The sequence below is a fragment of the Chelon labrosus genome (genome assembly GCF_963514085.1).
Source record: "Chelon labrosus genome assembly, chromosome: 11".
NCBI classification, from domain to species: domain Eukaryota; kingdom Metazoa; phylum Chordata; class Actinopteri; order Mugiliformes; family Mugilidae; genus Chelon; species Chelon labrosus.
This window is the reverse complement of record NC_140344.1, coordinates 8,893,499-8,906,899: the sequence shown is the minus strand read 5'-3', so window position 1 is coordinate 8,906,899 and position 13,401 is coordinate 8,893,499. Positions and strand designations below refer to the sequence as shown.

The window sequence follows — 13,401 nt, the reverse complement described above, 5'->3', positions numbered from 1 at the left end:
TCAGTCCCCTAGGCAGTTAGCTTGACTGACAGCCATCCAACCAATCACAGTCATTTGACCAAACCCACTAGTCCCGGCCGCCCGGCAACTTAAACGCCGACCCGTCACTCGCAGCAGCAGACAGCGAACAGAGCAGAGGTATGAAACGGTAATTTAACTAGTTAATAATGTCGAATTTTCTCTGTAAATAACGAAACTATTAAGCAAGCCAGGTGGCAAACAAAGTTAATGCAAAGTTTTGCAAGCATTATTATTTTTGTTATGAATGCCAAAAAGGAAAGGCAGCAGAAGATTGACTTATTTTTCCACTCAAGCTGTCATGTAATTAGGTGACAGGAGGGAAACAGAAAGCTGTCAATCCAAAAATGCACTAATTCAATTGTATAGTACATATTCTTGCAGGTGTTCATTTACGTAACTTAAAGGTATTTGTTGGAGCTTAAGACTTTCTTTTCAATGAAGAAAATCCACTACATCAACTGCTCTCAGAAACTAGAAAAGAATAGAAATGAAGACAATGAAATGTAATAAAACTATTAAAATCTTAAATAATAAGAGGAATAAAATAATAATATAGAGTACAATAAAGGCTAGGATGAAAGATTAGTTAAAACAGATTAGAACAACAAAATATATGTGAAATAATTAATAAAAAGCAGATTAAAGAACAACAAAAGAAATGAATGTTTCCTCATCAAAATCAAGGCTGTAGAGGTTTGTTCTAAGTTTACATAAAATATTTCAACACTTCCATGTTCAGGATTATTAACATTGAGTTCTTTATGTGGGATGAGGAAGGGAAGTCCAGGCATTATTTGCATATCCTGATGAAGAAAATCTAGAAATGCATTGCATTAGTTTTGGAGACTGAAACAGGGGCCAAAGGCGGTTGCAGTGCTCATGTGCTACCCCTAGAACCCCCCCCCCCCCCCCCCCCACACACACTTTTAAAATTGCTGCTCCACCCCTGCATCAATCCACAGCAGTTTGTTCTGTTTTCAAGAAATCAAGCACAAAGAAAAATAAACAAACAAAATAAAAACGGGTTAGAAACCTTTGTTTCATTCTGTATATCCCTTGTGCTGAATTTTACACCACTAAAGATGCAATATGATCAGTGAGCTGACCGATCAGCAACACTAACTTAAAAATTTACGTAACATCAGGTTATGGTGGAGTGGCACACTTCCTTGACTTCTAAACTAAATGGCTGATAAGGTTTTCAAAGATAAAAGATGAGAGCAATTCCTGATTAAACAATCATCTTGCAAAATCTGTCTGATGAGTCCGACACATGACGGAGAAAGAAAAACTTAAGACATGATGAGCCTAGCTCTTGCAGTTCAACCACAAATGGAGGAAAATGTATCTTCAGTCTAAAATAAATGAAAGAAATTAGACATCATTGTATGATTTACTATGTAAACCTTTCAAAGTCAGGTATTCTTATAATTTTTTGCTTTTATTGTTAGTATAGTATATAGTATATTGTATAGTAGTATAGTATAAAACAGAAATTGGGAGATAGATAAATGAAAATGTTTAGGAACGGTAGCATTACAACAATAACTGAATGGGATACAAGACCTTTCTAGAACTGACAAATGATGTGAGCATTCAGGGAACATTCACGTGTCACTCTCCAGACGCTGTTTTCTGTCAGCATGGTGCAGCCTGTATCCTGGATGGATTTGTCTGGCTGTCCTTCTCCCCATTTGGTGAAAGTCAGAGGTCGATTCTTCATATCAGCCTCAAAGTTCCCCTCTGACTTTTGATTGCTGACGCCGATCCAGATCATTTTGTTGACATCATCAAACACTTGAGTCAGTATGCTGTTCTCCTCTTCGTTCTGGGGCAGGGCCAGCTCTAAGCCTCGTTGGGAGCAGAACTCTACAGCCTTGGAGAAAGAGCCTCTCTCCTTGTTGGACACAAAGTATTTCTGACCAACTTTCCGGGCAAAGTCATAGTTCATAGCTGAAAACACAAGGCAGAACATCAGTAACAAATGAACAAATGAAACCATTTGTTTTTTTAAAAAACACAATCTAGTTTTGCCACCTTGGCCCCCATGCTCAAGTTTGTATTTATTATTCCTTTGACATTAAAATATTAGAAATTATTTCAGCTCAGTGTACTTTCACACATCTACATGTTCCAATATTTTCAATTTTGCGTGTTGGAATGAGCCATGAATGTTTCTCGTAGGACCTCACAGAAGGATCAACACTTCTCCTGGTTGGTGAACACAGCTGTAGCTGAGAACACTAAAGTTAGAGGCAGTCAGCAAACGAAATATCATAGCAATGCTCACAACTAGCCAAAATGTTATACCAGACATCAACTAGCCACTCAGAAATGCCTTGTCGTACTCTCAGCGGTGTTGCCTCTGTAGGGGTCTCTCCTTATTCTGGTTCACGTGCCTATGGCTGAACCTTGTCTGTGTCAACAATTCACAGAAAGGGCCGTATATAGCTACAGACCAATACCAGGGCTATACTGGCAAGACAGAATAAATTAGCAGTGCCTTATGTTGAGCTGAAGCTTGCACAACACATTTTGGGGACGCGTGAGGCTTGTGTTTGACTGTGTTTAACTTGTTAAAAAGTGGTGAAATATGTGACCTTTAATGCTCATGGACCAGAGTAATTATGCAGCAAACGTAAAACCAAAAAGTTTCTGGAAAAGTTATGATCATTTACCATCCACATAGACTCATTTTATTCTTTACCTGTACTGTGTACACTCATCTGGTAAAACATTAGGTACATTTGTAACAACAAATTGCAGTATTACACAAGATCCCCCTTCATGGCTGTTAAAATCTTCAGTTTATGTTGAAACAGCGTAACAATGTGGTAATTCGATGCAACACAATAGAACTTAATTGCACTAGCTCTCTTGGTTATTTTGATGCTGAACACCATAAGGAAGGACCTCCATGAAGCCAAATTTAGTACAGGACTATATCAGAATGACTTGGTATTTGTACCTCATGAACTGGCAAGTGAATGGATGATGTCTTAATTTAGTTCGCTCTGTTGCCACTGGTCACACTCAGTTTCAATTGTAGATTTCGCAAAGACAGCATTTTAATCTCGCTGCAGACAACACAACCGACTCTAATTCACAACAACTAATTGACCACCTGGCTCATAGCAGGATTAGCACAGCCTGCTGAATGTTTCTGGTAAAGCTCTCAGTGAGGTCTCAAAGATAAAATTGACTCTGTGTTGCTCTAAAGCAGGGGCGTCAAACGTGCAGCCCACGGGCCAGAACTGGGCCCCCAGAGGGTCCTGTATGGCCCTGCAGTATGAAGTTACACAGGAGGAAGAGGAGAAGAAGCAGGAAGGGGATGAGGAGCAGGACAAGAAGAAGGAAGAGTAGAAGAAGGAAGAGGAGGAAGAGACAAATATGAGGGGAAGGTGAAAAGAAGAAGAAGGGGAGGAGGAAGAGGAGGAGTAGGAGTAGAAGAGGATTGAGAAGGAGAAGGAGAAGGAGAAGGAGAACAAACTGGGAAGGAGGAGGAAAAGAACAGAGAGTAGAAAAAGGAGAGGGAAGAGGGGACAAAAGAGGAAGGAGGAAAGGGAGGAGGAAGAAGAAGAAAATGAAAAAATGACAAGAGGTTAACTGGAAAATTTTCAAAAAAATTGGCTTCTATTCCTAGTTTGTCCACTAGAGGTCACACTGCTTACAGACAAAACACAACACTGAAGGTTGAATTATGCTTCTGCGTAGTGATCACGCAATGGTCACGCAATGGTCACGCAATGGCCACGCAGTTGCTTGGACGCAGTGTGAGACCGTGATGGTTCTGCGTGGGGTTTACGTGTCGAAATGCATGCCACACCGGTAGAGGGCGCTATGGTTTTTTGTGACCGACCGACCGACACTCTTGTGACTATCTCGCCTCGTTATTTACCTTCCGGCTTTTGCCGTAGTCACAGTGAACGATGGACACCGAGACAGAGAGTCTGGCGTTGGAGCTCCAAATTATTCAAGCAGAGGAAGAAATACTTCTATTGCAAATTAGGGCACGACAAAGGAGACAATTATGTTTATGAGTGGAAACCGGAAAAGCGGTCTCCAGCGGATGTAGTTAGCGGACCAATCACAGCCAATGCCGCTGCGTTGCTGCTGCGTTGCTGTTGCGTCGCCTCCACGCGCGTCGAGGATTTTTGGGAGGTGCGCGTCTGGCCCTTGCGTAGGACGCACGGGGGTCCGCAAGGACGCAATAGGTCCGTAAAGGTTGAATTATGCTTCCGCGTAGTGATCACGCAATGGTCACGCAATGGTCACGCAATGGCCACGCAGTTGCTTGGACGCAGTGTGAGACCGTGATGGTTCTGCGTGGGGTTTACGTGTCGAAATGCATGCCACACCGGTAGAGGGCGCTATGGTTTTTTGTGACCGACCGACCGACACTCTTGCGACTATCTCGCCTCGTTATTTACCTTCCGGCTTTTGCCGTAGTCACAGTGAACGATGGACTCCGAGACAGAGAGACTGGCGTTGGAGCTCCAAATTATTCAAGCAGAGGAAGAAATACTTCTATTGCAAATTAGGGCACGACAAAGGAGACAATTATGTTTATGAGTGGAAACCGGAAAAGCGGTCTCCAGCGGATGTAGTTAGCGGACCAATCACAGCCAATGCCGCTGCGTTGCTGCTGCGTTGCTGTTGCGTCGCCTCGACGCGCGTCAAGGATTTTTGGGAGGTGCGCGTCTGGCCCTTGCGTAGGACGCACGGGGGTCCGCAAGGACGCAATAGGTCCGCAATAGGTCCGTACGCACGGACGCACTGTGTCAACGCGGAAGCATAAATTCGGCTTAATAGGTCCGTACGCACGGACGCGCTGTGTCAACGCGGAAGCATAATTTCGGCTTGAGAATCAGAACTAAACTGTAGATGGCAGCAATGTGCCAAAATTGCACCTTTTTTTTAATAAAAAATTTTCAGGTTGCTTATAAATTTTTTTGTAAAAGGATAGTTCATTAAATGTAATGAACGCTTTAATGAATTCTGCTTGAGATCAAATTGGGCTGTATGTGACCCCTGCACTAAAATGAGTTTGACACCCTTGCTCTAAAGAGTCACTGTCTCAAGTGCCTTTTTTAACTAATCATTTTTTAAAATAATCATTTCTATCATTTACCTTTGTATATGTCTCATCATCCAAGCTTTGCGGTCTTAACATAACACTCAACAAAAAGGATACTATAGTGTTTCAGTAAGATACCTACCCTGCTTGACTTTGGCCATCCTCTCCGTTAAGGTTTGGAGTGCCCGGCTAAAGGGATCTGCATCAAACAGAATACATCCAGAAAAAAAGGTTTATTTGATCTTTATATAGTTGCCTTTTTGTTTTCTCTTCTGCTCTAAAAGAATATTTTCAATAGTTCCACATTACACAATAACAAAGGGATAAAAGTTTCATACACATACTCTGTACTGTGTTTTGTCAGTCTGGACTGAAATGACATTGCGCTAAACAATAAAAATAAACACTGACATTTGTAAAGATTGCATAACTGTTGCATGCTCCATTGCAATAAACAAGTTGACAGCAAACAGTTACTGTCACATATCAAAGATGAGCTGGTTCCAAATTTTTCTTTTCTTCTGTGAAGTGTCAGCCAATCACATGCATTTGTTTCAAATGATGCGAGCAACAATGTTGTGATTCAGCAAAACTTCAACAGCGACCCAGTGATAATGTAGGTGACTGTGACGTAGCTTTTGTCTTTCACAGTTTGAATGCAGTATGAGTCTACAACATAGATACTATAAATACATTACCTTCACATCTTTCACACTCTCCGAGTTTTCCCATTTTTCCAGGTTCTCCAGGTGGTCCATAAGGTCCAGTATCTCCCATCATACCTTTGACCAGAGCATGGAAAAAGACAATTTGTCCATGGGCACTTTACTGTAGCAGCCACAGAAGACAGATCATACCAGTTCATAAGCCTTAATTATTTGCTTGAATTTTTTATATAAGAAGGGTGTAATTGGGGGATGTTAGGGGATTGCAGGATTGCACATAATGACATAATAACATGATGAGCCCCATCATCTCTCTGTCCAACAAGGCCAGAATTAAATGAAAAGACAACTGGGGTACTATCAGAAATAATATATTAAGGTAGCAAAATAGTAGTTTCAACACTGACCTTTTACACCTGAATTTCCTATGTTACCAGCCAAGCCAGGTGCCCCAGGAAGCCCAGGGATTCCTATATCTCCTCTGTCGCCTTTAGGGCCAGGGGGACCTTGAAACTGACTGTAGCCAGTAGAAGTCATCAGGCAGAGGACGGAGAATGAGAGAAACATCCTCATCTTCTCTGCGCAGTGCTGAAATGTAGTTAGTCATTTACAGTACGTGGTATCAGACATATTTCGTCATACATTGCAACAATTAATAACCTGAAATTAACTGAAAACATTCACTTCTGACTCTATGTCACCTTTGATTTCCAGTGTCTTAAAATGTAGAATAGGGGACATGGAATTTTAGGTATTTATTGACTACTGTATTAGCTAAAATCCAGAATAAGTATATAATTTGCAGTACTTTAAATAATAATAAGTGTCATGCATTTTAAGTTAAAATGTCGCAATAACACAAAGCAATTATAAATAGAAATCAACTCACTGTAAAGCTTGGGCGAACTGCTGGGTGTCCTGCTTCTTCACTACCTCCGAAGTAAAATGACTGAGATATTTGGTAGAACTCATGTAGAGTGTGAGAGATTTGGTCCAAAGTAAACAACAGATGCTAAGTCTCATGTGAGCTCTGTTACACGAAAGATGATGATCCGAATCCAAAACGCTCCCTCTCTTTTTGGACAGATCCAAAGGGCGTAGTGACAAAAAAATATCTAAAATGTTGATTGATTTTCAGTATCTTTCCCAAACCCCAACCCTGGCGTTTTTATGTGACCCTGATGTGTTGCTATGAGCGACAGTGAACCACCCAAAGCTGACCTCACTAAGAGAATGAGGAGGGAGAGTTTGAGAGTTTGCTCAAGGGGACCAGGAACATTGCTCGACTCATTATAAATGTCCTCTGCCAAGATCTGTGTGGAAAAGTGTGTGAAAACTATGGCCAGAGAGATGTTTCAGTTTTGGGATGTTTTGAGCAGCGTCTAGGATGCAATATCCAGAGGACAGGAAGGGTGTATTTCACAGATGTGGCTGATATGAAAAAACAAAACAAAAACACTATATAATGGTGAAAAACATGTTTTCATATTGTCTGTGAAGGTTCTCTGTCATCCAGGTCATGGTACAGCCAAAAATATTTAAAAAAGACAACTGGGCTTATAGAGTTTCTTGAAGATGTTTCGGCACGCATCGAGTAGCTTCTTCAGTTCTAAAGGACTGATGGGGTGTTTTTAGATTATTACAAATTGTTAATGTTGAAAATCTGGCACGTTCAGATGGAAATTCACGTACCACACTGCAGCTTTTTGATATTAAAACCTGATGGTCACCTGTCACCTGAGACAAAAACTGATATATTAGCATATATGCATTTTTAAGCTTTACTTCAGTAAAAATAAGATATACACATATGATGGTTTTAATATATCTTAGAGTCTGTGAATATTTCCTTCTCTATATTCAGGATAGTGGTTTTATTATTAGAAACAGAGCTCTCAAAGGAAAAACCAAAAGTAAGTCTTAAATTCAACCATTTTCTAGATCAGAAACAATTAGTTCATCACAGTAAGAGGCTTTTTCTGACATTTTACATGATCAATGAATATAAATCATATTAATTGATGGCAGAAGGCATGATTAGTTGCATTTGTTATTCATGTTGCTTGAATTTTCTGCCTCTGTTAAACATGCGGATAATCAGTCTTGTGCCAAACCAAAATCTTTTTTTTCTCACTTCAGATAAAGGAATTAAAGACATGAGTCAGTTTTATTGCTGTATCCATTTAATGTGGCATAGATATATTTTCATCTGCAGTGATTGCAGTATAGGAATATATTTATGCAGCAATAGTAATGACAGATTGCAGTTATGAGCATGTAAATATCTGAGCTGATGATATGACAATATACGCAAAGAACAGTGGGAAAAAAACTGTTAAATTTGAAATAGTATGCTGCTGTACATGTATAATATCTTTTGAAAAGTGTTTCCTCAAAGAAAATTTAGCATTTAGCACTTGAGTAATGGAATTCATCACTTCCTTAATCAAAAGTTTAGACAAACAATACTTTTTCCATAAAGCAAAAGTGACCTTTCTAGAACTGACAAATGATGTGAGCATTCAGGGAACATTCACGTGTCACTCTCCAGACGCCGTTTTCTGTCAGCATGGTGCAGCCTGTATCCTGGATGGATTTGTCTGGCTGTCCTTCTCCCCATTTGGTGAAAGTCAGAGGTCGGTTCTTCATATCAGCCTCAAAGTTCCCCTCTGACTTTTGATTGCTGACGCTGATCCAGATCATTTTGTTGACATCGTCAAACACTTGAGTCAGTATGCTGTTCTCCTCCTCATCCTTGGGCAGGGCCAGCTCTAAGCCTCGTTGGGAGCAGAACTCTACAGCTTTGGAGAAAGAGCCTCTCTCCTTGTTGGACACAAAGTATTTCTGACCGACACTCCGGACAAAGTCAAAGTTTACAGCTGAAGAAAAAAAAAAAGCACAATGAAACAAATTATGAATTAACAAATTAAAACGTGGAAAGTAAACTAATTTAATGTTATGAAGTAATCTTATCCAGTGTGTCAAGAAAACAGCATCAGTTCTTCCATTTCTACTGCATATTTCTGACATTTAGAAAAAAGAACAAAGAATGACAATCAACTTTAGAAACCCAATTATCAATTTCACATTCCTGGACAGAGCGTATAGAAACAATTTCAACAGAGATCCCATGTTTATCAGGTAATACACACATAATGTGCAGAAAAAGCACAGTTTATGTTGTAACATTCATGTTCCCTTGATGAGGATTCTTACCCAGCTCTAACTTTGCAAGGCTGTCCTCCATGGCTTTGAGATCGGGGCACTTTGAAAAAGCAAAATCTGGATTGAACAGATCAAGTTTTGTTAGCAGTTATTGCAACAATATGGATTCCACATGTATACATATGCAACTTCAACAATGAGTTTTATCGGCTATCTGAGCATATCTGAACACAACACTAAAACAAAAGCAACTGGATGGGTTGAGCTGTCTTGTTAACGTTTCCCCACTCATCCATATGGTATCTTCAGTTCTAAATAACTGGTGAGGAGTGAAGGATTCCTGTCAATAGGAATATTTGTGGCTGGTACCCATCGGAAACGTGTCTGACTATGGCCTGTTAACAACCCAAAACTCAACTGTAATTAAAGGAATTTGCTCAGATTAACCCACCTGTTGTTTTGGTACTCAGACGACCCATTAATGGTCCAAAACTCCAGATTCAAGGTCTGTCTGTCGTCCCTGGTTAAAATGTGTATGTTGTTCTCCTCAAAACAGACCAGTGAGTCTGACATACACTTTTCATGACTTGTTTCTACTTAAATGGATATGTTTCTATTCACATTGCACCGTTACATTTAACTCCACATTCATCATGCGCATGACTCGACTGATATTGTCCAGCCTGAAATATAGTGAGACCATTGAAAGGACCTTACCTTCGCATAATACATGAGGTCCAGGTGGTCCAGGTATCCCAGGTGGTCCATCCATTCCCATCATTCCCGGATCCCCTGAAGAGTGAGGAACCACAGTAAGCAAATTAAAGGGATGTGCAAAAAAAAAAAAAAAAAAAAAAAAAGTGCATACATTTCTAAAATATGGCTGAAGCTTGGTCAGAAATAATATTCATTGAAACATTGTTTTGGTGAAGATGACAATGCCCATCTTTTTGACCTTTTCTTCCTGGGATTCCAGGAACACCAGGATGTCCAACTATTCCACGAGGCCCTTGAAACCCAGGCAATCCTCTGTCTCCTTTCTCTCCTTTGAGACCAGGCAGACATGTAGGCTGACTGTAGCCTATAGAAGCCATCAGGCAGAGGATGCAGGATAAGAGAAGCCACCTCATCTTCTCAGTACAGGTCTGAAATTCATATGAAATATAGCACGGGTTTCCCATATACAGAAATATATTTAGCATTATCTTCAACTATTGAGTAAGTGCACATTGAAAAACAGGAACAATAATATACCATGTCATCTATGCATTTGATGTAGATTTTCCATGCACATATTTATGAATGTGGAGTCTGCTTATATTCCAAACAACTCCACTACCACCTAAATGCATGTAAAACCTACACGTTAAATTTAATGCTATAAATGCAAGTTGCACTTCTTTATTTTACGATGTATTTCACAGCACTAGACGTTTTTTGCAGGGGACTAATAACCCTAAATCGAGAACAAAATAGTGACACAGAGAAAAGGACTCACCGTATAAACGAGGGGTGATCTGCAGAATGTGTCTTGTTCTTACCTCCAAAGACAAATGACAGAGAACTCAATGTAGAACTCATGTAGAGTGTGAGGGATGTGGACCAAAGTAAACAACAGATGCAAAGTCTCATGTGAACTTTATTACAGAAAAGAAGATGATCTGAATCCAACACCCTCCCTCTTTTTTGGACTGATGCCGCCGACTGCAGTGATGAATGTTTTTAAATGTTTTTCCGCCTCTTTCCAGAGCCCTTGCTTTTTTAAATAGAAAATGAACTGACTTTGTAATGAAAATGATGAAGGACTTGTATAAAAAGTGGGTCTGCCTGTATGTCACAGCTAAAAGCGTTCAATGAAAGTTCAGTCTGGACCCTGCTATATAACACAGTAAAAATTATTGTCCACATCTTCTAAACATGATTAATATTTTGACTTTATTGCCATGTTTCTAGCTGCAAGTATGCAGGACTAGCTACAGTCCCAATTAAACAGAATGAAACAAAAGTGTTGAATGAAACTACTTCAAACTACTTCACTGCTAAAATATTTACTGTGGCTCAGTCCATTCAGTGCTGCTATACATGTATAACATCCTTTCTTTAATATCAGGGCTGTATAGTTAAACAGTGTTTGATATGAGAAAATGTCTGTGCAACAATACCATGCTGAAAGTGAAATCATGTTTAGGCATTAAGCATGAATTGTGTTTCAGATATTTTTAGTAGTAACTGGTAGTAGTAAGTAGTAAGTAATATTTCTAAGAACATTAAGAGGATTCCTTCTAATACCCTTATCAATGAGAGTGCAGCCTTTGTGAGATCTTGAAGTCACTGCACGGCACACAAGACCTTTCTAGAACTGACAAATGATGTGAGCATTCAGGGAACATTCACGTGTCACTCTCCAGACGCCGTTTTCTGTCAGCATGGTGCAGCCTGTATCCTGGATGGATTTGTCTGGCTGTCCTTCTCCCCATTTGGTGAAGGTCAGAGGTCGGTTCTTCATATCAGCCTTAAAGTTCCCCTCTGACTTTTGATTGCTGACGCTGATCCAGATCATTTTGTTGACATTGTCAAACACTTGAGTCAGTATGCTGTTCTCCTCCTCATCCTTGGGCAGGGCCAGCTCTAAGCCTCGTTGGGAGCAGAACTCTACAGCCTTGGAGAAAGAGCCTCTCTCCTTGTTGGACACAAAGTATTTCTGATTGACTTTCCGGACAAAGTCAAAGTTTATAGCTGAAACAAAGGCATGCAACAAATTAGGAATGCATCATGAAGTTACACAGTTTGTTTTGGTTGTGCTGAAACACAAAGTCATGTCCACTTAAACACACGAGCTACATTACACACTCGGTCTGAGTTCCAATATAAATAGTTAGAAATATTTAGGATTCTTTTTTGGATGTTCATCGATTGACTATCCCATAATAATGTTGTCTACACTAAAACAGAATTTTGTCTTCATCCAAATAAGGCAAAAGTGTAGGCTCCATGGGTAAATGTTATTTTTTTTTACTCATAATGTTCATCATTTTTTTCATACTAATAAAGACAGGTGGAGCAAACAAGTAAATACTTACCCAGGTCTAACTTAGCAGTGGTGTTCTTTAAATACTGAATGTCCCGTTCAATAGAATCATAGAGGTCTGGATTAAGCAAAGAAAGTACAGTTAACAAAATTGCATTTAGCTGTAACTCACAGCAATACATACTAATCTTATTAACAACTGCATTTCTATTTGTTCAGACTTTAAGTTTAAGTTAAGTTTGTTCTCACTGTGACCAATACCACTCATGATTACTGTAATTCAGGTGATAAAGTGGGTTGTCCACTAACCACAGAGTTGGCGAACCACATGCCAAAAGTATGATGTCCCTTCTTATTGAATCAACATTGCACTATGTGGTCATCTATCTAGTGCACATCAACAAAGGGAAAAACTTACACTCATAAAATCGATAAACTTATATAATTATATAATATTATTTCACAATTAGTTAATATTATAATAAAATCATGATATATCACATTATTTATTGGAACTACATTGAAGTGCTACAAATGTAATAACTCCCTGCGATAGATTGGCGACCTGTCCGGGGTGTACCCTGCCTCTTGCCTGATGACAGCTGGGGTAGGCTACAGATACCCCTGTGACCCTTCACAGGACAAGCTATTACAGAAGATGAGTGAATGAATGCAAAAGTAATAACCTCGTCCACACATTACAACTGGTCCAGGTACTCCCTGTGGTCCAGGTCGTCCAGCTGGTCCACGTGCTCCAGATGGACCAGGTGATCCAGGTGATCCAGGTATTCCTGGTCGCCCTAGATACACAGGGTTCAAACAAGAGCAAGTAAAGACCTGTAAAGGACTCACTTGGTTTTTCTTATAAAAGAAAAATGTAATGCAAATCAACGTGACTTTGTCAGAAAAACAGACGTGGCAGAAGCTACCTCCTTCACCTGGGAATCCAGGTTGTCCACGTGGTCCTTGTGGTCCTTGTGGTCCTGGTTGTCCTCGTTCTCCTGGTGGTCCCATTGGTCCCGGTGGTCCTGGCTCCCCTCTCTCACATTTGAGATCACAAAGAGTTTCCCTGCAGCCAGTAGGAACCATCAGGCAAAGGATGAAGAATAGGAGACAGAGCTTCATCTTCTCAGCGCAGAATCTATAGAAAATATAGTTGGTCATTTTCATATTTACAGTCTCCAGGTGAAGTAGTTTAGACAGTAAGAGGGGAAAACTGTTTCCATCTTGCAACATAAAATTATTGACATCTCTCTGATTCATAGGGCATGTGTAATGTCAACCTAGTGTTAATATAAGAAAGCAAGTCAGATACTAAACAGGAATTATCTATGAAACGTGCTGCTTGTTTCCAAACAAAACTGTTAAAGAAAATAGGGGAAAGAACAAAAAAAGGAATTATGTAATGTGTGAGTGATTTGACCCTGAAGCAACTCATGTATTAA

The 13,401-nt window shown here is 39.9% G+C and overlaps 3 protein-coding genes across 3 annotated transcripts; all 3 read right to left on the bottom strand.

Annotated features, from left to right (window-relative positions):
- Positions 1 to 967: 967 nt before the first annotated feature.
- On the bottom strand, positions 968 to 7,051 carry LOC311495365 (phospholipase A2 inhibitor subunit A-like). The gene is made up of 5 exons (XM_084554783.1): positions 6,653 to 7,051; positions 6,171 to 6,351; positions 5,797 to 5,880; positions 5,241 to 5,297; positions 968 to 1,974 (listed from the first exon to the last, which is right to left on the bottom strand). Exons 2-5 carry the CDS (start codon positions 6,334 to 6,336, stop codon positions 1,592 to 1,594), a joined length of 690 nt encoding a protein of 229 aa, XP_084410909.1. The 5' UTR covers positions 6,337 to 6,351; positions 6,653 to 7,051; the 3' UTR covers positions 968 to 1,591.
- Positions 7,052 to 7,454: 403 nt separating this feature from the next.
- On the bottom strand, positions 7,455 to 10,722 carry LOC311496054 (mannose-binding protein C-like). The gene is made up of 5 exons (XM_084555793.1): positions 10,427 to 10,722; positions 9,884 to 10,073; positions 9,646 to 9,720; positions 8,980 to 9,045; positions 7,455 to 8,642 (listed from the first exon to the last, which is right to left on the bottom strand). The coding sequence occupies exons 2-5, from the start codon at positions 10,056 to 10,058 to the stop codon at positions 8,260 to 8,262; spliced, it is 699 nt and encodes a 232-aa protein (XP_084411919.1). The 5' UTR covers positions 10,059 to 10,073; positions 10,427 to 10,722; the 3' UTR covers positions 7,455 to 8,259.
- A 23-nt stretch (positions 10,723 to 10,745) lies between these two features.
- On the bottom strand, positions 10,746 to 12,970 carry LOC311496055 (mannose-binding protein C-like; the record flags this gene model as incomplete). The annotated part of the gene is made up of 4 exons (XM_084555794.1): positions 10,746 to 11,664; positions 12,009 to 12,074; positions 12,643 to 12,756; positions 12,886 to 12,970. 4 exons carry the CDS (start codon positions 12,968 to 12,970, stop codon positions 11,282 to 11,284), a joined length of 648 nt encoding a protein of 215 aa, XP_084411920.1. The 3' UTR covers positions 10,746 to 11,281.
- Between the last annotated feature and the right edge of the window lie 431 nt (positions 12,971 to 13,401).